The sequence below is a fragment of the Crocodylus siamensis genome, chromosome 7, assembly GCF_052110815.1.
Source record: "Crocodylus siamensis isolate JL-2025a chromosome 7, ASM5211081v1, whole genome shotgun sequence".
NCBI lineage: Eukaryota > Metazoa > Chordata > Crocodylia > Crocodylidae > Crocodylus > Crocodylus siamensis.
In genome coordinates this window covers 55,515,405-55,540,248 of record NC_143401.1, presented here as the reverse complement: position 1 = coordinate 55,540,248, position 24,844 = coordinate 55,515,405, and the positions used below count along the sequence as shown (strand labels likewise).

Genomic DNA, 24,844 nt, shown 5'->3' with positions numbered 1-24,844 from the left:
AATCATTGGGAAACTGCAGCGCCTTTCCCAGGCCCTGGGGCTGCCCCTGGCACTGTGCTGCAGGCCCCGGCCCAGCCAGGCGAGCAGCGCGGGGAAGCCACGGGTTCGGGGGCAGCGCGGTGGCCACGGATTTGAGGAAACACCGTGACGAGCCAGCGGGGGCAGGGGGCGTCCAGCTCGGAAGGCAAAGGGGTGGGGGTGGGGGTGACCCCAGGCAAGGGCAGAGCCCCTGGGAAGGAGCTGAGGGGAAGGCCTGCGGGTGTGTGTCCCCGCCCCTCCCCTCGGGGTGCGGCCGCACGTGCAAACTTGCTGCGCAGTAAATGCAGGTGCTGACACGTCCAGCGGCCCCCAGCCGGTGTCACGGGCCAGCGGGGAGGGGCCGGCAGGCGCGGCGCAGATTTGAGCCCGGGCAAGGCTCCTGCTCCGCGGATCCGGAGCCGGGTCTTGACGCGGCCGCGCAGCGCGCACCCCCCTGGCGGGGCCCCGCCGGCCAGCCCCCTCCCCTGCCCGCCCCGCGCCCGCGCTGCGTGCGGGACACCTTGGCATTGTGGCAGGAGGCGGGGAAGGGGCAGGATGCAGGTGCCCTGCTAGGGCCGGCAGCAGCGCCCGGGCGGCGCCAGCGATGAGCGCCGGGCGCCGGCGGCTCTGAGCCGCTCTCCTCGGGCGCGGCGGAGCGGGGCTGCGCAGCCTGGCAGCGGCGGGACCCGGCGGGCAGGGCAGGGCAGGGGCAGCGGCGGCACCTCTCGGCGGGAGCAGCGCGAGGAGCCGGCGGGGACCCAGCCATGCCGCGGGCGCGGGGCCGGCGCGGGGCGGCGGCCGGGCTGCTCCTCCTGGCGCTGCCGCTGCTGCTGCCGGAGAACTTCGGGCTGTGCGAGGCAGGTAAGGCGGGGAGAGGCGCAACCGGGCCCGGGGGCGGACCCCAAGTCGGGGGAGCCCGGAGCAGCTCGCCCCGCGCCGCCCGACGGCTCCCGCTCGGGGCAGCCCCGAGCGGGCTCCGCCGGCGCCAACTTCACCCAGTCTCCTCGGTACCTGTTTGATCCCCGGGGCCGCGGCCCCCCCCGCGGCTCGTTTCCAGCGGGTGTGGGGGGAGCGGAGCGCGGGGCCCGCGCGTGGCCGCGGGCAGGGAGAAGCAGCAACCCGAAGCCCCTCACAAGCTTGGCCCCAGCGCCTGAGACCCAGGGGCAAGCCTCTGACAGGGTATTTCCAGGCTCTTTTAACAGCCCCGGACCTGCGGGTGGGCTCGCTGCTGTCCTTCAGGCCACTGGAGTGGCTACCTGACCTTAGCCAAGGGACCAGCATGGGCCCTGGCACAAGCAGCAGGCTCCTGTTTACGGGAATACCACTTGTAGGGCCTGACTCGAACCCCCTGGTCCCTGGTCCAGCGCCACCCTCGTCCCTGACTCCTTGTCAGCCAGATGCTGCTCAGAGTCGGTTTGCAGAGTCGGGCCTGTCTTTGGTACCAGCCACGTAACCCCAGACGCTTTCCTGTCGGGTAATGTGGTAAAAGGAAGGAATGACAGTTTTCTCCTTCCTCGGGATCTCTCTCTTCTTTGAGCTAACACTTGGAAGCAGTTGACTGTTGAAGGAGCAGTAGCAGTATGGCCTCTAGATGTGGTGATTATAGCTGAAGGCCTCTAAAAAATTGCAAGGGGAAAAAGGGACCATGGACTTGGTATTCCTGACCCTCCGATTCCATTTTCGCAGGCGGTCGAAGTTTTCCCTCTAGAGTCAGGGAAGCAAATCAACCTTCTCTTTCTGGGGTTCACTTTCTGGGAGTTGTTAACATGCTGGGCAGTCTGATTGCTGTTGGCTCGTAGGTTTTGATGTTCTATGAAGTTTTGGGCGAGGGGGGAGAGACAACACATTACAGGATTGGGCAAGCGCTGTTCACATTTTTGTGCTTCGTTGTCCTTTTGTATCCTTTGATGTGGGGAAGTGTAGCAGATTTGAGGTCAGCAATCCAAGCAGAGGGTTTTGTTTCTTCACTCTTAGGTCTGTGCCTAATCCTCTGTGCGAACACCAGTTCATCTTTAAGCTGTTCTGTGTATTAGTGACATGTTTTCTGTTTTGTTTTGTTCTGTTTGTCGTCTTTGGCAGCCTTGAGAACAACAGATGCCTTTTCCATACTTGAGAGTTCTGCAGTTTAAGACTTCATCTAAGGACAAATATGAAAGAGTATTTTTATGGCAACTTGTGGCTAGTTAAACCTTTCATAATTGACAATGGTTGCTGTGCTGTAAAAGCAACTAATATTTCCCTGTTCTCACAAGTGAGTGTATTTTTTTTGCGAGAGGTTTACTACAGTTCTAAAAAGTTACAGTATTTACAGTTTTATCCTGGTTAATTATAATTTGTGCAGAGTCTGGTATTTAAAGATGTATTTTGAAGTTGAAGTTAAAGTTAATGATAGGGGGAAGGTTCTGTGCTGAATGGAGAACATTGTTTAAAGAGATTCAGGAATGTGAAATAGGAGCACTGGTTTTGAGGACGGACAGGGTCGGTATATGAATGTGCTATTAAATTAAAGAGAAATACAGCAAGGCAAAGCAGCAGGCATTCCAAACTCAGAATCCAGTTTGGCATTCTCGCAACGCCCAAATCACCCATTGAAATAAATAGAAAATTGGAATGTGCAGAGAGCATAGAATCAGGCCCAAGTTAATATGAAGAATACTGAACAGGCAGAGCAGTCCTAATTTTGATTAATGTTAATAACAAACTTGCGTTCCAATGAGAATGGTTTGGGGACATCTGATGGCAGGAAGGTAGGGAGGCTCCATCCTGTGAATGAAAGTCTTTAGATGGGGCTCCTGCTCTAATGTCCAGCTTCATGATTCATACTACCCTTAATAATGTTTCACTTTTGCTGGCCTAGAAAAATGTATATTCCTGATTACAAAACCATACTTCTGTTTAAAAATCAGTGATACCTAGAAGCATAATTTGAAGTGTGAATGCAGGGGCTTCTTTGTACTAGGCTGATAAAACTGATGAAAGTGGTAACTGTTATAAACCAACTGAACTCTTAAGAACTCCCTTACATACTGCATTTCCATTAAATCTAACCTGAAATTGAGTTACTTTCATACTGTATTGTATCTGAATTTTATAAGTCAGGCTATCATTCGTTGGCCTTTTAAACTATCTTGGTCTTTTCTAATAGGCTTCCAAGTTTCATGCATATAAACAAGTCTCATGAGCGCGAGACATCTAAATGGTCTGTATGCTTGTGGTGATTCTCTTTCTCTTCCACCTAGATAGATGCTCCACAATTTACTATCCTGCTTTCTCCAAAATGCCTATCATAAAATTTAGCCTTGTGCTGCACAGAAGAATTTTCCTTTTGACACCTCAGCTATCTGTATCTCTTGATTCTGCACCATTTATCTTTTGTTAACCTCCAGCAATGGGAAAGGAAAGGTGCTAGTGTGTTCCTCTTTTAAGCACAGATACAAAAAGATGTTTTCAATTGTAGATCTCAGAAGTGAGGAACTATAAAGTTTGATGGCTGTGGAGTTTGGATGAGACCATAACAATAAATGCTCCTTTTGGAGCGGCCTTTCAGGCTGTGACAAGCAGACAGCTTGTAATCTTGGTTGCAACTTTGAGGCCTAACTAATCTAGTGGGTTGTTTCCCTCTCATGTTATGAAGAAGGCAGCTGCAGAATATGATGGGGTGTGCAAGTATGTCCACTGGTTGCCAAAACTGAATGTCTTGTTGTTGAAAACATTTTTTGACAAGCTGATCTTAGAGGAAAATGAATTAAGCCTTTCCTTTAAAATGTAATTAAGATGAGGAGGAATTTTTGAGAGAGAGTTTTTTAATTAGATTTTTTTCCTGTCTTGACAATACACCTATCCAGCTCACTTCAACAAATGGAAAACTCAAGTGACATATCATTTCTCATTAAAATGAAAGTGCCATTGCAGCAGCAACAGAATGATACTTTCCTTTGGAAGATCTAGTTTTTGCACAGGTATGGTTTAAAAGAGGAAGAAAGGAGAGAGTGTATACACTGGCTTCATTAAGTAGCCTCTTGCTTTCTAGATTAAAACATTCTAGGTTGAAACATTACATTTCAATCTTGTATCAGGACAAGTGAAAATGAATTTCCTCTCATATTGGCCATAAGAGAGGACATTTGTCTGCTTTTCTTGTGGGGGGAAAGCAAGCAAAGAATAAAAGATTTATAAATATTTTTGGCAGGACTAGCAGTGGGTGTGCTTCAGGGTGGCTCAATATGTTGGAATATATGAGGGGTGCTCTGGGCCAGAATTTCAGTGTTTTGGCAGAGATGAGCAGAGGTAGGAGTATTGCATTAGCAGGGGTTTTGTCAGTCAAGATTTAGGTACATTGGTGGAAATATAGGGCTCAGGGGGCACATTAGATTGAGTTGCTGTAGGTCAGGATTGAAGTACATGGGCAAAGCTTTATGGAGGCCCTGTGTATTGGGTAGATTTGCATGTGTGGGAACTTTGTATAGCCCTTGTCCTTCTATCAGCCATAATGCCAGGATTTTTATTTTTGCTAGCACTAAATGAACAATTAAAGTATAATTAAAGAAATAAAAAAAGGAAAAGAAAAAATCTATCAAGCCAAAGCTTAAAGCCTTTAAAGCCTAGAAACAGAGTCCAATTCTTGTTTTTATTTTTAAAAGTAGACAACCAGTATTTTCTGCTATGCTTTGTTTCTGAATGAAGATTCTTTGGTGGGTTTTCTGTCTCTCAAGAATGTATAATCTAGAAACTGTAGGAGCATTTGTTCCTCTGACTTTGGTTTTTCCAGCAGCACTGAAATGCATGTGCTGCCTAAGTTCCAGAAGGCGTTGCTTCCATCCTGATCATAAGGCTTCTGTCTGACGGGAGTTCCTTGCAGTTCTCTGACACCGCGATGGTTTTGTTGTGTGTTTGTTTTTTATTAGGAGTGGCATGTGCAACTTGGTACAAGGATCGCAGGCTCTCTAGGGCACATTTCCTCCTCTCTCTTCCCTCTCCACCTCCTCCCGCCCCAAATGCCAACTGCATGTGGGTTGCATAGCCGTTATGAAAATCTGGAGTGTGATGCTGTGAAACTGACTGGCACGCTATACTGGAAACTGTGTGAACCTATGATTGTTTTTTTGCAAGGTAGCAGCATTGCTTCTGTTTGAACATATGGGCCTACATACAGCCTGGTGGTGGGGGATGAACAAATATTTTATCCTGCTTGACAGAGAAGGAGTCTGTGGGGACCTAGAATTAAAATAGCTATAGTAGGGGTGCTGCAGGTCAGGGCTGAGGTGTATCAACCGAGCCGGATGTCGGAAGCTTTCATGGACCAGCCTGCACTATGCAAGTTTTTCCAGTGCTATTAGGCATGTACTTTCATTTAATTTTAAAAGGGTCCTACCTTACTTTTTTCTCCCCCACCAAGTTATGGGAAAGTGGAGAGATGCTCCTTGTTCCCACAGGATCACAGGCTGATATGGATGTGGGAAAGAATGTTTTTCTCCAGGCAGCATTGCACCTGGTACTCATCCACCAGTATCTTTTGGATCCTCTGAGTTAGAGAGCTGTAACAATGGAGGATGCATGCTTTTCAGTTTGGCTTTTATTTCTCAGTGGCTGTCAGGAAAACTTTTGATAAGGGAAAGTGTAATAACAGAATAAGCTGGCAGTATTATTTGAAACTAACACTAGGTTCCTTTGCAATTTTACATACCTATTTTTGGGAATCCCAGAAGAATTCCCCCTCAAATATCATTGCAACCATATAGTAGGGGGAAGGATGTTGGAATGACCCATTCCATATAATGAGGTTAGGATCTGCATTTGAAGAAGATTTGCGTGGTTGAAATTAGTGGTAGCTGAAGTTCTCTTCTGTTGAATATTTTTCCTGCTTTTGGGAGTGGGTCCCTTTCCTAAAATAAGAATCAGATCTTCTCTTCCCTTTCATGGTACTTGCACATTGTACTTGCACAAGAGGTTTCTTAATATGCAATTCTAAAAATGTTTCTAGAAAACTGAATCTTTGAGAGAGACATTGTGAGACTCCGGGTCTCTGAGTGTTGGGACTCCTGGTCACATTTTATACCCTTGCAAAGCAGAAGACTTTAACTGCTGACCCTATAAACGCAGGCTGAAAAGTCAAGCTGTCTCTTCTGCCATTTATCACCAGTCATAAAGATCCTACAGCTAGAACCTGAGGACAGTTCTTTTGATGTTGTACAAGCCAGATTAGAATCCAGCTCATTTTCCCATTGTTGTAGTAGCTGTGCCAATATAAAAACATTTTCATGTCAGGAAACCAGGCTCACGTGACTGAAGGAATTGCAGGGACCTTTGAGTTAGATGATCTTTGCAATGAATTTTTTCAGATTGTAAGAGCAGTTTAAAGTCTCCCTGAATCCATAGCCTACTTATTTGTGGTTTGTTGAGAGATGATTACCTGTTTTAGTTTGAACTCAGACAGAAGGTAAGGGAGGGTGGCACCTTAAGCTACAAACATTTGTCCTGAGAAACCATTTTCCCCCAGGACAAAGTGCAGTTGTTCAGATGTCCCTGGTCAAACCTTAAAAAAACATTCAGGGGATAAGATGTGCAGACAGTTTGTCCAAGGACATTACAAACAGTTATGCTAGGATTGCTTCACTGACTCAATAGCAGAAAAGCGGCAGTACATTCAACTGCTCACTAAACCCCAGTTGGAAGGGTAATAATGTGTTAACATGTCAGTCCTGGGACTTTTTTGTTCCTGGGCCAACACAGGCACAGCTTGTCCCATGGAAAATGCAACATGTTCCTAGCCTTAGAGACTTTACTGGTTCACAGAGGCATGAGCTTTCACAGGCAACAGCCTACTTTGTCAGATGGTGTGGTGTGGCATTGGCTGGATCAGGGAAGAATGTGGGAATGTGATCTCTGTAGTGTCATGGGGAACTCCGTACTCTGAGCTAGTTTTCCTTGTTGTTGTGTGCACTGTGTTTTGTTTTGTTTTGTTTTTTTAATGCAGTGGCTGATTGGCTTGATGCCATCACCAGTAGTGGCGCCCTTGCTGCTAATATTTGAGTTGCAGGATTTGCTGGAAATGTATCTGGAAAACAGGCAGGAAGCCGAGAGCACTGAAGTGATGATGGAAGGGGCTGTATGGAGTCTGTGAGGAGTTCATTACAGCAGATGTTAGTGCCATAAAGCCACAGGTTCCTGCTGTTTCTTATTCACTTATATCCTTTCAGCTTTAGCAATGCTAATGTTAGCTAAAACATTTGCTGAAGTGGAGGCATAAATCACAAACCTATTGCCTCTCCTCCCCCCATGTCTAGTCTTTCCCTTTCTCTTTCTCTTTCTTTCTCTTTTGTTTGCCTCTTCCTTCACTTCTAGGTAACAGGCTAGAATCAGTGCAAACTCATGCATTTCCCCTTCTGCAACAAAGAAACACTTATTCGCATCTCTTTAGCAATGTGGATTTAATTCAGTGCTGTTCAGCAAACATGACTTTGTTGCTGATACTGATGCATGGCCTGGTAGCAGTTCTAAGTATTTGTGATTTGGGTGCTTTAGTTAGACTTTAATGCTTTCTCCTTCATGACCAGTATTTTGTGTGTGGGTTCATGTAAGAATAAGTAATTGAGTTTGACACTAGTAAAGCTTTCCACCAGAGCTTCAAGGATCAGCAGATCAGTGTGTGGGTGGAGGAGGTGGCATGGTGGTTGTAAGGGGAGGGCACCTTCCAAGTGCAGTAGTTGGTGTTTTGTGTCTACATTTTATAGGGGTCTAATGACACTCTGAGGTCCCTTAACCTTTCTTCCAGGTGCTCAGGATTTAGGATGGCTGTAGAGCAGGGGTGGGCAAAATGCAGCTTGGGGGCCAGATGTGGCCCATCAGGCCATTCTATCCCACCCACAGGGCCCCTAAAAAATTTGGAAAAGTAATCTTTATCTGCCCTGAGCTGCCTGTCATGTGGCCCTCAATGGCTTGCCAAAACTCAGTAAGCAGCCTTCTGCCCAAAATAATTGCCCGGCCCTGCTGTAGAGAGTGCTAGTGAGTGACTTCCCCTTGACCTGCTTGGTAACCTTGATCTCAGTTTATTTTGCTAGTTTGAGGCTGAGCTGTTGCACTGATTTGATTGTTAATGAAAACCTGTATTGTGTGTCCCCAAATGGGTTGTTTTTCCCCAGGGGCCTTTCTAGGCTCCATTGTGATTGAACTGACCCCCCTCTGCTGGCCGCTTGGGAAGAGACAGATATAGAGGCACACTGTGCAGTACCTGTTAGAGAAGAAACAGCAGGGGCAATTTCCTTCTTTCTCAGATGGATGTTAAATGTATTCCATTTTTAAGGGAAGAAAGATAAAGGTGGTAGAGATTAAGGGCAGCTGGCATTACTTATCCTCAAGGTGTTTGGGTTATGGGGGAATGGATTTTTTGTTTTCTGCCTTCCCAGTCTTTGATATACTATATAGTATTTTCACCCACAGCACAGCTTAAACACTCCCGATGATAGCTGTCATTTTTCTCTTTCATAGATTTGAATTCCTCCTATGGAGTCTGCTGTGGGAGAGGCCCTGGGCTAGAGTTGCACTATCGATGCCCAGTGTTTCTGTCAGAATTTTATAGCCTCCACCATAAATGGGACAATGTCTAAGAACACTATAACATCATGGGCAAGCTTCTCAAAATATTATTGGTTTTGGAGTCTGAGGCAGGAGAGGAGTCTGAGGTAGGACAGACAACTTTTAGCCATTTTGCTGTAGTGTTGGAAATACAAGCTCAAGAGCCCTGCTGAAATAGTGCTTGAGAACCAGAAAGGTAATCCTCAAGGCAAAATAAGGGTAGCTGGTAAGTGCAGTGTGACTGGTCATGGGGAGAGAGATGCAGAAAGTAAGCCACATATGGAAGACTCCTAAAATTCCTTTGTTTTAATGTGTTAGAAAGCATCAACATTTAGAGTAAGATGTTTTGCATGTCTCCAAATGAAATCTAATCTTTAGTTTCCTCAATGTATCTTTTAAAAAACATACCTTTTGGTTTTTATTATGTGAGGGAAGTGAAGGAGACTGGCGGGAAGGGGGTACAACTAGAAATTATTAGAACAGATTGAGATATGCGGGAGGGGGGCAGGGAATTGTGTGTGTGAAACTTGCCAGAAAACTGCCGTCCTTGTCAAATTTCAAATTTTGACTTCAACATTTTGAAATTCAGAAAATGTTGCCACGTTTGAGTTATCTGGAGGTGGAAGAAATTGTCATGATTGTTTGTGAAAAAATATCCCCCTTTATCAAAATTTTGACAAAAATAACCCTGGAAATCAAAACACAGAAAATTTCACACCGCTATAGAAATTGTTTCAGATAAAATTTAAGTTTTTAAAATATATGTAAACAAATAAAACCTAGTAAGATTTTTGTCCCACATCATAGGCAGCTATTTTTTTTTCTCCAGCTTAGGAGGCCTGTCTGGGATTCCTGTCAAGCAAAGAGTTCATTGACCAGAGTAAATGTTGCTCTGTGACTCTCTTTCATACTGCACAGAGGCTGCCAATGTTGGTGAAATCAGTGGGAGTTGTGCATTAATATTTAGTGTGTGGTGGTGAGTTGTTCTTTTAGTTAAAACTCTAGCTTTTAGGTTCATAGCACTGCATAAGCATCTTAACTTCTCCCTCCCCTCTCATCCCCCCTCTATTTTTCTTTTTTGAAGTAAGTTTCTCATGCCTGTGGTTTCCTAGAAAATAGAAAACCTGACCACAGTGTGCATGAAAGGTTCAGAACCCAGAAGGCAAACCGGGAACCCAAAATGCATTATTATTTTAAAAATCAAATGCTTTTGGGAGGCCTGTTTGGCTGTGGAATGCTTAGGCCTGGCAGTACTTGAAACTGCATTGTACACAGAAGTGGTGAAGAGACTTCTCTTAATCCCAAACCACTCTCTCCCCACTTCCTTCTTCCTGCTCCCCCCTTCACCTCAGACTTTTAAATTACTAGACTGGGCTGTTGGCACTTTTGCCAGGATGTTTTGTGTTTTGCTCAGTGGCAGCCTGTTGGAAGCTGTTGTTCTAGTCCCCCTGTGTTTTTTGCCAAGTTGAAGCCTTTTGGATAAAATCCTAAGATCCCCTGTACTCCCACTGCAGCCTCCACTCATGGCAGGCCATTGCTAACCCATTCCTTTAGGAAGTCTGGCTGGTTATGAAATTGGCTGTGGCAGACTATATGTGGAAGTGCAGGAATCCCACATGAGCAGGCAGATACTTAGGGCTGTCCCTTTATGTTGAGTCAGTGAATTTAGGAAAGGAAGGATGTAGCACAAACCCTGAAATCACATAGAAATTAAATTACATCAGGCAAATTGAAGGAACACTTTATGAGATAAGTATCTAATGTAGGGCGTTCTCTAACACATCCCAGGTCCCATGCTCTTCTCTCAGTCACTTTACTCCTGTGTGATTTTTCTCCCCGCTTCAGCCTCTCATACACAGCTCAAAGCCATTACAAGATTAGCCATGCCCTCTGTGCACGTCGCAATCTGTGCTATATTTTCCTTTGAGTCCTGTACTCCCTCCTATGAGGTTGGTTTAGTTTCCTCTGTGATGCGATGTGATCCTTGATCTCACAAATCTTTCAAAGTTCCCATTTGGTCATATTAGCTTCCCATTACCATTTATAACAAAAAACAGCCTGGCCTGTAAACTTATATGGCATTGTACAAACTTGTATAGATACATTCCTGCCCCCGAATGCTTTGAGTATATGTATGGCAGGGCAGAACAGGATACCAGCCTTGACTAGGAAGGATTGCTTGAGAAGGTGGGTTTCAGGAGGAGGATTGGAAGGAAACGGTGGAAGTGGTGGCAATAAGTAGAGGACTAAAGCAAGATGACTGATTAGGGTACAGGTAAAAGGAGAAGTTCTAGAGGAAGTGAGACTGGAGATGAGGCCTGACTGTAAAGAGTCTGGCAAGAGAAGGTGAAGAAGTCTTTAGCTTCCTGTCTCTTTCAGCAACAGCCTTAGAGACTTTCAGATATGTCAGTAGGAAGGGACAAACAGGATTTCAGGGTGGCTAGGGGCACAGAGAGAAGTAACAATTTTGCCTGATCTGACCCTGGAAAGTGCTGTACAGCTGTGACCAAGCAGAAGTGCATGGCTGCAAAGCTCTTTAAAAGGGCCCGATCCCACAAAAATCAAACCCTCATTTCATTGAATGAAGGTTCAGGTGAAGATGTTTCAAAACATAGCATCTTCAATAAGTTCTGTCTGTGCTGTCTCCCAGTCTGTCACTGTTTTCGGAATGGGAGGGGGGGAAAGGGAGCAGAGGGAGTTCAGTCTGGGGTTTTTCAGTTCCTCTGAGATGTGGGGGCTCCAATCCACCCTTCCCACCCTCCAGTGGGGGCTGAAAAACTCCCAGGTGGAGCTTCTTCCAGTCCCTTTCCCCTCCCTCATTCCAAGGATGGTGACAGACTGGGAGACAGCACAGACAGAAGTTATTGAAGATGCTATGTTTTGTAACATCTCTGAACCCTCATGCAATGGTCATGGCTGTAGTGCACTTTCAGGTGCCAGATCAGACAAAAATTGTCACTTCTTTCTGCACCACTAGTCACTCTGAAAACCTCTCCGTCCCTTCCATCTGACTCATTTGAAAGTCTCCAAGGCTGTTGCTGAATGAGATGGGAAGCCAAACTAGTCTTCGCCTTCTCTTACCAGACTCTGTACAGTGGTGGGGAGGGGGGATCCAATCCACCTGCCCCACCCTCCAATGCCAGCTGGGGAACCCCGAGAATGAGCTTCCTTTACCCCCTTCCCATGATGAAAACAGTGGGGGCAGGGAGGGAGGCGGGTCCATTGCTAGGTAAATCAGCTGCAGGCTCCAGCCAGCAGCTAGATTTCCTTCCCCCCAGTGAACCAACAGTGAACGTGTGTTTGGTCCAGGGGATCATTGTAACTCAGAATGTTTCCTGTAAAACATTATGATTTACCATGGGAAGCTGCACTTCTTTCTGCACCCTAGGTACAGGTGCAGTTGAAGGTGGGTCAGGAAGTGGGTAAGGCTGAAGTGACAAAATCAGAGATGAGTAGTGTGTTGACAAGGTTTATTCCATTGAGGAAAGAGGAGATCTTGTCTGTTATGTTCTTTACCATCAAGCCACATGCACATGTATTGCTCACTTAAACTTCCTGTTGGCCCCGTAGATCTCCCACCCATTCCTGCACCCATTCCTCAGCAGGTCATTTTAATTCCTGACAAGGTTTATTACTGGGAAGAATGAGATCTTGTTTTGCTATGTGCTTTGTTTCCTATCCTGCCCTGCAAGATCCACACCTTCACACTGTATCATTTGAACTTCCTGTGTACTCAGCACCACCTAACTTCCCACCCTTCCCACGCTGCAGAGCTCCTATCCTCTTTGCTCCTGTTAGGCCTCTTTAATTCCCTTAACCCTGCTTTCAGGTGTATTCCACAGGCCCCTTTCTGAAAGCCCTTTGATAGATCCTGTTTAAATAAAATAAATTGCTGGCTTTCCTTATGGCTGCCACTGTTTGAAAACAAAAATATTTAGGTTTTTGTGGGGAGGACAGAGGGAAGAAATAATTTTCCTTACATTCTCACATGCCTTTTGTGGAGGCCCTAAAACCTCCCCAAAGTATGTGGGCACAAACATCTGTACACCCCTTTTTTTTTCTTTTTCATTCTTTGGATGGCACTTTCTACTTAACGCTCTCAAAAACCTTTGCAAATGCTGTATTGAGCTAAGTACAGTGCACTCTGCTGCTGTGTCTATGGGGTAAGCAGGTAATTTGCTTAACTGCATAACACTGTGTCAGTCCCAGTTTGTTGCCTATTGCTTAAGTTGCAACAAGCAGTGGTTATTTGGATGTCCATTAGGTATATAAACTGCTTAAACAGAGGATCTTCCAGCCCATTCTTTACTTTGTAACTTGTACTGGTAACAGTAATTGTCTAATTTATAACTAATTGTACTTAGTTAAACTGTGCCAGAATAGTTAAAGGGGAAGCAGCATCTATTAGAAGCCTTGAAAATGACAGGAGGTACCTCTGTTTACAGCTGCTATCTCTCCTAATTTTCAAGGCTTCTAATAACAGGCCTCTGAACTGACTCTTTGAAGCCTTGGAAATAAGGGGAGGTAGTCAGTCTGAGAGGAGCTAATATCACAGCACTGTAAATAGTACCGGTTAAGGGCATGGTTGGCTTTGGTGCATGCACTGGATAAGTGCGAGGCTTCCCTCCCCCCACCCCCAAGCATCCAGGGGCTGTGCACTTAAATGGCATACATGGTGTTATTATTCCTGTTTTACAATTTGGAAAAGACTGAGTGAATGACTTGAAGTCACACAGAATGTCTGTGGCAGAGCTAGAAATAGAGCCCCTATTTCCAGAGTCGCAGATGTGTGCCTTAACCACAAGACTACACTTCTTCCTGGAACTTGGGTTCTGCAGATAAAATATTTAACATGAGCTGGTGTGGAGGCAGACCTTTCAGTTGAGAAATGGAGCTCAGTTCAGAATGCCATGTGAATGTTGCTTACTGGAAAAGCACACTTTTGGGATGTGTTTCTTCCCACTATACCTGCCCCTTTTTCTCTTTAGCTTAACTATTTCATGTTAGACTTGAAAAAGTGTGTGTGTTGGCGGGGGGGATCTTAGGAAGGGCTGGGACATAAAGCAAAGGGCTGAGTGAATAAAAGGTGATGTGTATGGTTATAGGGTAGGTAAATTCTGATTACTCCAGTATGTCTGACTTCATAAGCAGAGAGAGAGTTTTGGCTTGGCATCTTTACTCCCCCTTTCTCTGTTCAAGGAGAGTTTTCTTTGTTAGTGAATAACGATGCCATAGATTTGTAAAGCTGCTTTCTCACTCTTTTTCCTTCCAAGTCTGATCTAATGCAGCCCATGGGTTATACAGAAACGGGGAGCTATAGAATTAATGAACCCAGAAATGTTTCCATTTTCTTTTCATTGAAGTAGGGTGGCAGTTCGTGGGAATCAGGAGCTGTTATGAGAATCATGGCAGCTCGAGTTAAAATGTAATAAAAAGGATGTATACCCCTCTGTCCCCCTCTTCCTCCATATAGGCAGTGCAGCACAGCCCACCCCACCCTTCAGTGCAGGATCTTACAAGGAGGGACCACTGCCCACACTTTTGTTTGCCATTTATTTCCTCTAAAGTCAACATGTTTATAGTGTGAATAAGTTCCCCTCCAGCAGGAGATAAGGGTGTAAGTATAGCCCACAGAAGGGATGAATTATCTTCCTAATCATTACAAAATCTTCATCGATCCAGAAACAAAAGCCAGATTCCAGCATTGCTGATGCTCCTGGGGGAGGGGGGATCTTATTAGTGTAATTTCTTTAAGGGTCCTTTAAGCGATCTTTCTTCCCTCCCCAGCTCCCCTTCCTCTTGCATGCACTGAGCTCCAAATCTAAGGGATTGTTTCTCTTTGAAAAAGCGTGGCAAATCTCATTTTGGGAAGTTTAATGCTTATTAGATCCATCTGCCTCTGGGGTGAGCTCCCTTTCTCTCACATGAAGGCCACCAGAAGAGAAGAGCCAGAGACCTTTTAACATAATACACAGACATATGCACAGTGCTGAGATGGGGAGGCCTTTATGTCTTTTTAGAAAGCAGTACTGTGTGCAAAACTTGTTAGGAGCATCCATCACTGGTGAATGGACATCCATGCAAGTAGCTGAAGAATACGGATATCAGCAGGACTAATCTCAGTAGGTGTATGTGTGGGTTTGCAAATATACTGAATTGCTCTGAATACAGATGTTGCTAAGCATATACACATCATTTAGCAATAGAAAAAGCACAGCACGTACACCTAACTCCAACTTTCCAGATCTAGATAGAACATCTATTAAAGGGACACCAATACACTGAGTCAAATCATGTAGCCCTTGCTCAGGCAGACCGTCTCTCGAATTCTGTGAGAAAGTTTCCTGAAAAGAGAATGCAGGATTTGGTTCATTAAGTGGAATATTGTTGCATGTGATGAAGGCACTGCACTGAACTTTGAATACATTCCCATTAAAGTCCTGATGCAAGTTATGTGACTACTTAAGATGCAGCTGCTGCTGCTCTTTGGCTACAGGGAAAAATGCAGCAGCACAGGAGAAAGGAGACAACCTCTCCACCTCTCTTACAGACAGATGGGCATTTGGACTTGGAGGAAGGCAGCTGGAAGTGGTTTGAGTACAGGGAGAAGAGAGGTGGAGAGGACGTGGCTCCATAACCAAGAAGTCTTTTGATGAAGTTACACACCCAGTGTTCACATAAAACAGTGGAACTCAGATCTTGGTTATGAATCTCAACTTTCTGTCTGACAACCAAGGTACTAAAACTTGTTGAACACAAATTTTGCTGCATGGGAACAGGTTCATAGTGGGTGCATCTGCACAAGATGCTATGTCACCGTAGCAACGAACTATGGCGATGTAGCACAGGCAAACATAAATCCTGCTGCCAGCACTGTGACAATAAGTTACATCACCGTAACTCATCGCTACAGCAACACAGCATCTAAAAGTAACCATATGTGCTGCCAGGACTATGCAATATCAGCACATACTCCACAGTCATTTAGTACTTGCACAGCAGTACCACATCCACAGTCGGGCATGTGTAGATGCTCCCTGTTTCACTTAGCCTGGCATTTTTTATTTAACAGTGGGAGATAGATCAGATATTACTAGGAGAGCTAAAAAGTCCATGTAGTGCATAATCTAATGCTATGTTCTGTGGAAACTACAGAAAGTGAATTTGGTAACAAATTAATTTTAATGGCTTGAATTTTGAAGCCATGACACCTTATCTTTACATCTAGTTAAATGAATTATGTAGATACTGCAGGTTCAGGCACATTGGAGCAGTATGCCCACATTGGGGTGCAAAACATATGGCCCATGAACCAGATCTGGCCTGTGGAGCCCTGTTATCGGGTTCTCAGTGCTGTTCCTCAGTCTTCTTCAGAAGGGAAGAAATCTGCTTGTCTGGGAGTCTTCTTTTCCTCTGTTGGTAAATTAATATTATGACACCAAACTCATTTTATTTAACTTGTACTGTCCTGGCCAAGCAGCAAAAGAGCAAGCATCCCAGATGTGTTAAAAAAATGTCAGTCAGAACAAGGTAGTTAAAAAAAAGATTTATATTTGATTGCATAAATCATTGCAGTAACTTTGGAATAAAGCTAATAGAAAAATAAACATTGAGGTGAAGCCACAATGCTTTCTATTGTCAGAGCAGGAGACACTGATCCTGTGATTTTTGTTGTCCCAGGACTTTGTCTATAATCTCATGGAGACTTGCCGATTGCCTGGGATGATTATTGGCAAAACAGTGAAGAGCCTTGCTCTGCTATGTTATTGACTTGATATATTTTGATTAGAGAACAGAAGGAATCACCCCTCTCCAGTCAAGCAGGGCATGGCTTGTATATAAAATTGCAGTGTGAAGCCCTGTTTATCCCCACAACAAATACAGCACAGGCAAATGTAGCCCAAATTTCCCCACCCTGACCTGAAGGGACAACCTATCAATTAGGCTGCTAATTAGTGCCAGTCACAAGGGTGGTTCTTATAATATGGACTTTTCACCAGTGGGGCTTGGCCTGAGGTCCCCAGCTTCTTTCAGACAGGCCACCACCCAGCTGTGAGATACTAGCAACTTCCAGTCATTCCCTGTACCCTCAGTGTACTCTTAAATGACTTGTAAGTACTGGGTGTTCAACATCACAACCACTAAGTCCTGCCTGCCTGAGCTATTTTTAACTCTCATTGGATTGTGCTGTAGTGTTCAGTGTTTGAGTCATGTTTTGAAGGGGGTTTTGTCTGGTAAACATGAGGGTTGGAGACTTTACTTTTTCATGAAAGCTTAGCTGCTCAAGCACAATTATGTAGCAATTTAGAAATAATCAGTAATTTTTTGTGGCTGTATATTTGTAATCTTGTTGTGGGAGCCCCCTAAAATACTTCTTTTATCGAGTTCTGGCCCCTTTGACTCATTCTCAAATAAGACTCACATGGATTTTTTCTCCCTTTTTACTCTTCAAAATTAAACTAGGAGCAATTTTCTATAACAGCACAGTCTGAATGATTCAAAATTCCTGTAAAAATATGCTGTCTTGTTACCAATGCAATATGTTCTATAACCATAGCAATCTGAGGCTGTGATGTAGCATCCAGTCCTAGGTTTTATTTTGCCTGAGGGGAAAACATCTTGAAAGCAAATAGTAACAAAGAACAACTTGGAATGGCCACTAAAAAGGACAGTTGGGGAAAGAGAGAGCTAGTGAAGGAAAGACTAAGGAACTTCTTAAAGTTCCTCATGTTTTCAGTTGTCACTTCTCTACTTTCTGCTTGAGAGAGAAGACATGAAAGGACATTAAGATTACTGTGCATAACAGAACATGAGGCAGAAGACCCAGTGGAGTTTATGCATACTCTTTATTTGCTTTTCAGGACCTCTGAAATCCCATTAGACCTACCTAAGGGATGACTAGGGTGTGTATGTTGTTGGCTGTGTAAGTCATTAAAAAAAAAGCAAGACACATCACAGGCTGTGAAACAAGAGATCTGCCTGAAATATCATATAAACCTGTTTCCTGGAAGTTTACATGGTTTAGGCATGGGAGTTTGTTCTTCCTGCTGTACTGGAATTTAAATTCCTTCTGGGAGCAGGGAGGATCCATTTTAGGGCTTATCTTTACCACATTTGTAACTATGGCTCAACCATATTCTTTCTTAATATGCTCTGCATTCACACATCCATAATTGTATATTCTTGATGCCATATGGCAAGAAAACCACTGCATACTTCAGCATCTTCCATAGAGCTTGGGATCTGGTAATAAGTGTTGCTACCCCAAATTGCCTAGTGAAAATGTGCAGTCACAAGCTAAACATGTGATGGTCCTCCAGTACTTTCCCGTGAGATCCCTGGCTACCAGTTCTAATATCTTGCCATCTACTTGATCTATCTTGTAATACCCTACCTTCCTGATCAAAAATGCAAAATCAGGACTTAAAAGCACAATATATTTACACTCGTATAAACAAGGAATGGAGACCGTACAACCCTGTTTTGGTGCAACTTGAATCTGATATATAATTACGCTGGGGAAAAAATCAGGGGTAAAATTACATGGAAGTGCTGTGTGTCCAGAGCTGTTTTGGCTTAGTTGCTTGGTATAGGTAAACAGGCTATTAACTTTTCTCCTGTTATACAGTTGTAAAGGTCTGTAGTGTTGCCTATTGCAAGAAGGTATGCTGGAATAGGCAGTCATCTGTCCACTCTGGACACCACTATAACTTGTATTGATTTTCAAAAATAATGCATATTACATTGGTTGTAATGTGTCATCTGTCTAGGCTCTCTCTTTGTCTGTCCTCAGTGTCTTGGCTGTAGTTTGCCTGCTTGAAATCTCTTCTTATTTATCCATCTCAAGTGTTAGATACAGCAAAGCAATGCCCAGTAGCAAGGCTCTGAATGGTGTAAGTCAGATTGAGGCCATGTTGACACCAGGAGTAAGAATACAGGTATAGTAATACTGCCAGGGTCCTTTTGGTGTGGGTGCTACTGTACCAGCAAAGAGGTGTTTCATATTGCTACAGTAACATTGTCTGGCATGAATGAAAAAAAATCTAAAATAAAGAGTATAATCTTTTTTTTCCTCTCTTTTTGAAAGGTTGCATATACACCAAGGGCTTCAACGGGCAAGTTTTGTCAGTTGGGACTCAGCCTGCTTTACTTTGCTAACCAGGGTAGCAAGATGGTAATGCAGACAGGGCTTTAGTTTTCACACCTCTTTCTCCCCTTGTAAGTCCAACTTGCAAATCACTTTTGGCAGTTGATCTTTCAGTTTAGGGTCATTAACATCTTATTAGGTTACTCAAAAGGCATTTACAAATAGGTAAAGATTGAGAAGCACAGGGTTTTAAAAGGAATTTTGAACTCTTCCTTTTTCTTGTCTTGCCACATAGATCAGTAAGAGAATAATCTTTTGTTCCTTTTCTTTTGACTCATTCTGTTTTAAGTTCATTTCAGTTCCTTTTTGGTTAGTATTTGGTGTGTGACTCCGGGAATTTACAGAAGGGCTTCCTTCAAGCTGCATCCCAGGATCCAGAGATGAGCAAGTAAGTTTCTTTACAGTGCTGCAAAATGCAAGAATACAGTAACTCAGTGAGCTTTAATACAGCAACCCTTGGGAGATGATCCTGGATAGCTGTATTGCCTGTTGAAACCAGACGTAGCACTGTTGCAGATGCCAGGAGAGGGAGCACAGAATGTATGGGTGTTTCAAGTCATACCACCTCAGCTTGAGTAACTTCACAGTTGTTTACGCCATGACTATCCTTCAGTGAAGAGGAAGACTTTCTGTTCAGAGTGGTAGAATAGGAGACTGAAGGGATGGGATGGCATGAGGAAGATCTTAAGCAAAGCGAGAGTTCAACTTTGTGTTGCTCCCTCCTTGAGCTTTCTGTTTTCAGGGTGTGTGCTTGTGTCTTGTTTTTTTGTTTTTTCAAAGGCTCCTGGGAGTTCACTGTCCTCCTACTCCATCCTGGACCAAACGAGGTTAGATAGCCGAATTATGTCAAAAACAGTTAGTGTAAGTGCTAGGCTTAATGCCATTCAAACAAACCTACCATCTGCTGCTACCACCACAAGTTGCATAATCCTAAAAGAGCCTGACCATTCTCATGAGGCCAGGGTCCAGCAGTCATGAGACTGTGCGGCATTTTCCAGGCAGTTCTTCCCAGTATACCTCTGGGCTAGGCCACTGTTAGGTGGGGTAGCTCACTTTCTCCCCTTGCGTCTTGAGTTTTGCAATAGTATGCTTTCAGAGATAAGCATTCATAGATGTTGGAAGGGACCTTGTAGATCCAGTTCCCCTGCACTTGGCAGGAAAACTAAACTGGGGTCAAGTGACCCCAGCAAGGTGACCGTCCGGTCTCCTTTTGAAGATTTCCAGGGTAGATGTCTGCACCACCACTGGAGTGAGTTTATTCCACAGTCTGGACACCCTGACTGTGAAGGAGTGTTTCCTGGAACTGAACCTGAAGCAGCCTTCCAGGAGTTTGTATCCATTGCTCCTGGTCTTTCCCAGGGGTGCCCTTGTGAACAGCTGCTCACTGAATTCTTGATGTATGCCCCTGATGTAGTGGTAAGCTGATACCAGGTCCCCTCTCAGCCTTCTCTTCTGTAGGCTGAAGAGGCCCAAGTCCCTCAGCCTCTCCTCATATGGCTTGCCTTACAAGTCCCTGATCATACGGGTGGCTCTTCTCTGAACTCTCTCAAGTTTTTCTATGTCCTTGTTGAAGTGCAGCCCCCAGAACTGGATGCAGTACTCCAGCTGCGGTCTCACCAGTGAGGAGTACAGTGGAAGTATTACTTCCTTAGCTTTACATGAGATGCAACGGTCAATACATGCCAGCGTCTTTGCCCTGCTGGCCACAGCATTGCAGTGCTGGCTCATGCTCATGTGATGGTCGATCACTACCCGTAGGTCCCTTTCAGCCATGCTGCAAGTCAAATTGTCACCACTGATCCTGTAGGTATGTTGGGAATTGTTTGCCCCTCGATGGAGCACCTTACACTTGAGTGTTGAACTTCATCTGGTTCTGGTCTGCCCAGCAATCCAGCTTGTCCAGGTCCACCTGTATCTGCAACCTATCTTCTGGCACAAACACACTTCCCCATAACTTGGTATCATCCGCAGATTTGACCAGCGGGCTTTTTTCCCCCACATCCAAATCATTGTTGAAAAGCACCAGTCCAAGCATGGACCGCTGAGAGACACCACTGGCTGCTTCTCATCAGGATGACACAGATCCATTCATGAGAATGCTCTGGGTCCTACCTTGCAGAAAGTTTCCCACCCACTGAACTGTTGAGCAGTTAAGCCCACAATCTTCTAATTTTTCCCCAAGGATATTGTAGGATACTAGATCAAAAGCCTTTTGGAAGTCTAGGTATATAATATTGACCTTCTCTCCTGTGTCCAGGTGGCGAGAGACCTCTTCGTAGGAGGAGATGAGGTAGGTAAGACAAGACCTACCCACAACGAAGTCATGCTGGCTATCATTCAGAATCTTACCCTCAATGAACATATCGCACATAGATTCTTTAATGAGTTTTTCCAGGATTTTCCCTGGGATGAAAGGTTAGGCTGATTGGCCTATAGTTGCCCAAGTCCTCCCTCTTCCCCTTCTAGAAGATGGGCACAATGTTGGCCCTCTTCCAGTCCTCAAGGATCTCCTCTCTCTGCCACAATTTCTGTAAGAGTTTTGCGAGGAGTTCCGCAGTGACCTCAGCCAGCTCCATCAGCACTCTCAGCTGGTCCATCTGGTCCTGCTGACTTATAAATGTCTAGCATTTCTAGTTGGTTTTGCTTGTCTTTCCCCTTGGTCCAATGAAATACCAAAGCAAAGTGGACATTCAGGAGTTCAGTTTTTTCCTCAGTGTCCGTTACCAGCTGTCCCAAGGTGTTAAACAGAGGCACCATGCTTCCATTTGTTTTCCTTCTACTCCCTACATACTTAAAGAAGGATTTCTTATTGTCTTTGACTTCCTTGGCTAACTTAAACTCAGTTGCCACCTTAGCTTTCCTAATCATTTCCCTACAAGTGTGGACTACCATTGTATAGTCCTCCATGAGGACTGTCCCTAGTTTCCACTGTGTGTATGTCTCTTTTTTCTTTTTTTCTTTTTCAAGAGGACCACAATGTCCCTATTGAACCAGGAGGGCTTGCCAGCCCTTTCGCTGCCTTTCCTCTTCACGGGAATGGTTTTCTTTTGTGCTTTGAGAATCATGTCCTTAAGGAACAATCACTCTTCGTGCACCCCTTTTGCCTTCTGTCCCTGGTCCCACATCACCTCCTCTACTAATGCCCTGAGCCTGTTGAAGTCAGCATTTTTGAAGTCCAGGACTTCAGTCCTGCTAGTTGGTTTGTCAACCTTGCAGCGGGCAATGAACCTGATGAGCTCATGGTCGCTGTCGCCCAGGTTACCCTCAATACTTAAGCCACACATCAAGTCTAGGAGAGCTGTATCTCTAGTTGGCCATTGGACTTCCTGGGTCAGAAAGAGCTCCTTGATTTACAGTTAAGAAGCTATGTGACCGATCCAGCCTAGCCAACTGTTTCTCCCAATCTATGTCCGGGTAATTGAAGTCGTCCATGACAACCAAGTCCCTTGCACACATGGCCTCTGTCAGTTCTCGAGAGAATGCTAGATCAAGCTCCTCCCCTTGGTTTGGTGGCCTGTAGTAAACACCCACAGTTAGGTCTCTTTCACTTCGGCCCCCCATGAAGCTTGACTCAGAGAGTTTCAAGCTGCTTATCTTTAGAGCCAGTGTCAGCCTCTGGAAAAGTATGCTGCTCCCTCCACCTTTTATCCCTGGTCAGTCCCTTCTGTGCAGGGTGTAGCACAACATAGAAAGTGTTGCCCTTTTGTATATTTGTGCATTCGCCATTTAGTTTCATTGGTTGGGAAAACAAGGGTCTATTTGCATTTCCTAGAGCCAAACATAGCCCAAGTGCACCATATGGAAGCTTCCCATACAATCTATGTCAATGCACCTTAGTCTTGACCTGTTATACCCCTGACAATCCAGCCCAAGAGCCCTGCAGAGCTCTGCCAGTGCAGTGGGCAGTACCACTGCAATATGAATTCTGGGGGTTTTTTGGAGCACACCCTGCCATTCATGCCAGACCATTATGACTAGACCCTGGGGGACCCATTTTGCCTTGCAACTCAAGTCAGGCAATACCTTGGTCTCTAGAAACAAACTGCTGTCCACTATCTGACTTGGTTTTTTATACAGCAGCTACCACTGTATAACATGTAAATGACTGCCCAATATACCTCTCTTCATAGCCTGCCATTTTGGATGCTCCTATAGCTTTTGGGGGGAGAAGAGGAAGGGGAAGGGCAGGGAGTTGATGAGTCTTAGGTAAATTGTTTCCAACACCTTTAAAAAACATTCTTCAAAGTATAATTGAGTGAAATGAAAATGGCAATCAGGGCAAATTTGGAAATTCATTGTACTTAATATGGATCTTGGCACATAGCTATAATTCACACAGTTCAGCAGTCCTTACTTATGGGTTGAGGGTGACAATCCATCTGTTTATGGGCTAGAATGAGACTGCCACCAGCTGGCAGCATTTTGCCACACAGAATAAATTTGATAAACACCAGCTATGTTTGTCTTGACTGATGGATTTAATTACAGCTCAGCAAGTGACAGTAACAATCTGACTCTCGGTAACAGGTTTAGCAAGACTTCCTTTCCCTGCTGCCCCCTCTCCCCCTTCGTGTACCTCTGAATCATTTCTAGGATACTCTCAACATTTTCTTTTTATATGAGCTCTGGGTGACTGCCTTGGATGCCCACACAATCAGAACCTTCATTAACCAATCAGATCCTTCCCTTCATAGTCCAAATTTTAGTGCAAATGAAAATGAGAGGTGGAATTTTATTGAATAGATGTCATAATGTTTGGCTCAGCTGGCATTCCTTTTGGACAGTTCAGTGCACTGTCTGATCACCAGAGAGCGAGTCAAATGTTACTTCTCCAACTCGCATTAAATCCCGGAGCCATTACTTGAATCAGATGTTATGACTATTTCCCTCCTAGGTTAAATGCATAAATGTTTTCTTTCATTGATGCAGTTCCCCTAGTGGCAACTGGAGTGCATACAATATATAATGTGGCATTTACCCCAGGGCAGAGTTAAAAAAGGGTGGTAAATGCTTTGCATTCAACTTCTGTCTGCCCAGCAGCTGCCATTAATGAAGCTGTACCAGTTCAGAAACATATCTATGACTTGGACACACAAGACAAGGGCTAGACCCACAATATTTAGCATTATACCTGTCTAGCATACTATAATCTGGTATAGAGTTACCCTGGGGAAAACAACAGCAGTAGCAATAATACTGGTATAATGTTAAGATCTGTGGTGTGTTCCTGCAGCTGTGCAGAGGTAGCTGTTTGGTCTATGCAAATGGACTATCACTTGCCCCATTCCCCTGCCAACTAGTAATAGCAATTACTATAGAAGCTATCCCAGGATAACTGACCATTTCTTGGCTCTAATTCCTGGTGTAAGTCATGTTGCTTTTGCCACTGATGTAAATTATATTAGCATTCAATATATCATGTGCAGACCATGATTGTGGATGCGGCACAGTAGCACATGAATGAGGTAGGATAGAAGTATTTTGAAACTGCCTTGTCTAATGACAGGATAGATAAATGGGTTGTCCCTCAAAAAAATTATGACTGCTGGCTGCCTCTCTAAATTATGAACATGCTTCCTAAATTGCAACTATGAAAGCCAAGGGGGAAATTTAGCAAAACAGCAGGCATGGAGAGTAAAGCATCTCTTGCTATTCAATGGGTTTAAAAGCTGACCAATGAAAAGGACTAGTCTTCATTTTTAACTTAGATAAAATCTTCCATTTACTCTGGAAGTGTGTCCAGTGGCTTCTTGGGCATGCAGTGAAATCACCCATCCTCTAGTCAGAAGGAATACTTAGAGGTTCCCCTTGTTGAATTTTTTCCTTCAGATGGTTTTCTACCATTAAAGGGAAGTGACTTAAGGTCTGATCTAAAGTCTGTGGAGGTCAATAGAAAAACGCCCCAGTGAGTATTGGAATAGGTACTTTTAAGCACAGACTTTTCAGTGGCCTCTGACTCTCTTAGGGAAAATGAAGCATGCTGAAGTTCTACTTACAGAGCAGATTTTCTTTTCGGCACTCACTTATTGCCTCTCTCTTTCTGTCTCCATATACAAATGACATATTGGATATGTTTTCATTAGTATTTATGTACTAGCTATAAGGGAA

At 44.5% G+C, this 24,844-nt stretch overlaps 1 protein-coding gene across 4 annotated transcripts in view; it reads left to right on the top strand.

The window, feature by feature from the left end:
* Positions 1-410: 410 nt before the first annotated feature.
* UNC5B (unc-5 netrin receptor B) overlaps positions 411-24,844 on the top strand; it is a 154,661-nt gene continuing 130,227 nt past the window's right edge. The window contains exon 1 of one of the 4 annotated variants that reach the window (XM_090056835.1): positions 411-879. In XM_090056835.1, the coding sequence (XP_089912961.1) occupies positions 783-879 (97 nt within the window). In that variant the 5' untranslated portion in view covers positions 411-782. Of the gene's footprint in view, positions 880-2,156; positions 2,270-24,844 lie in introns of those variants that run through there. The other 3 variants (XM_090056836.1, XM_090056834.1, XM_090056839.1) reach the window with 3 other exon arrangements.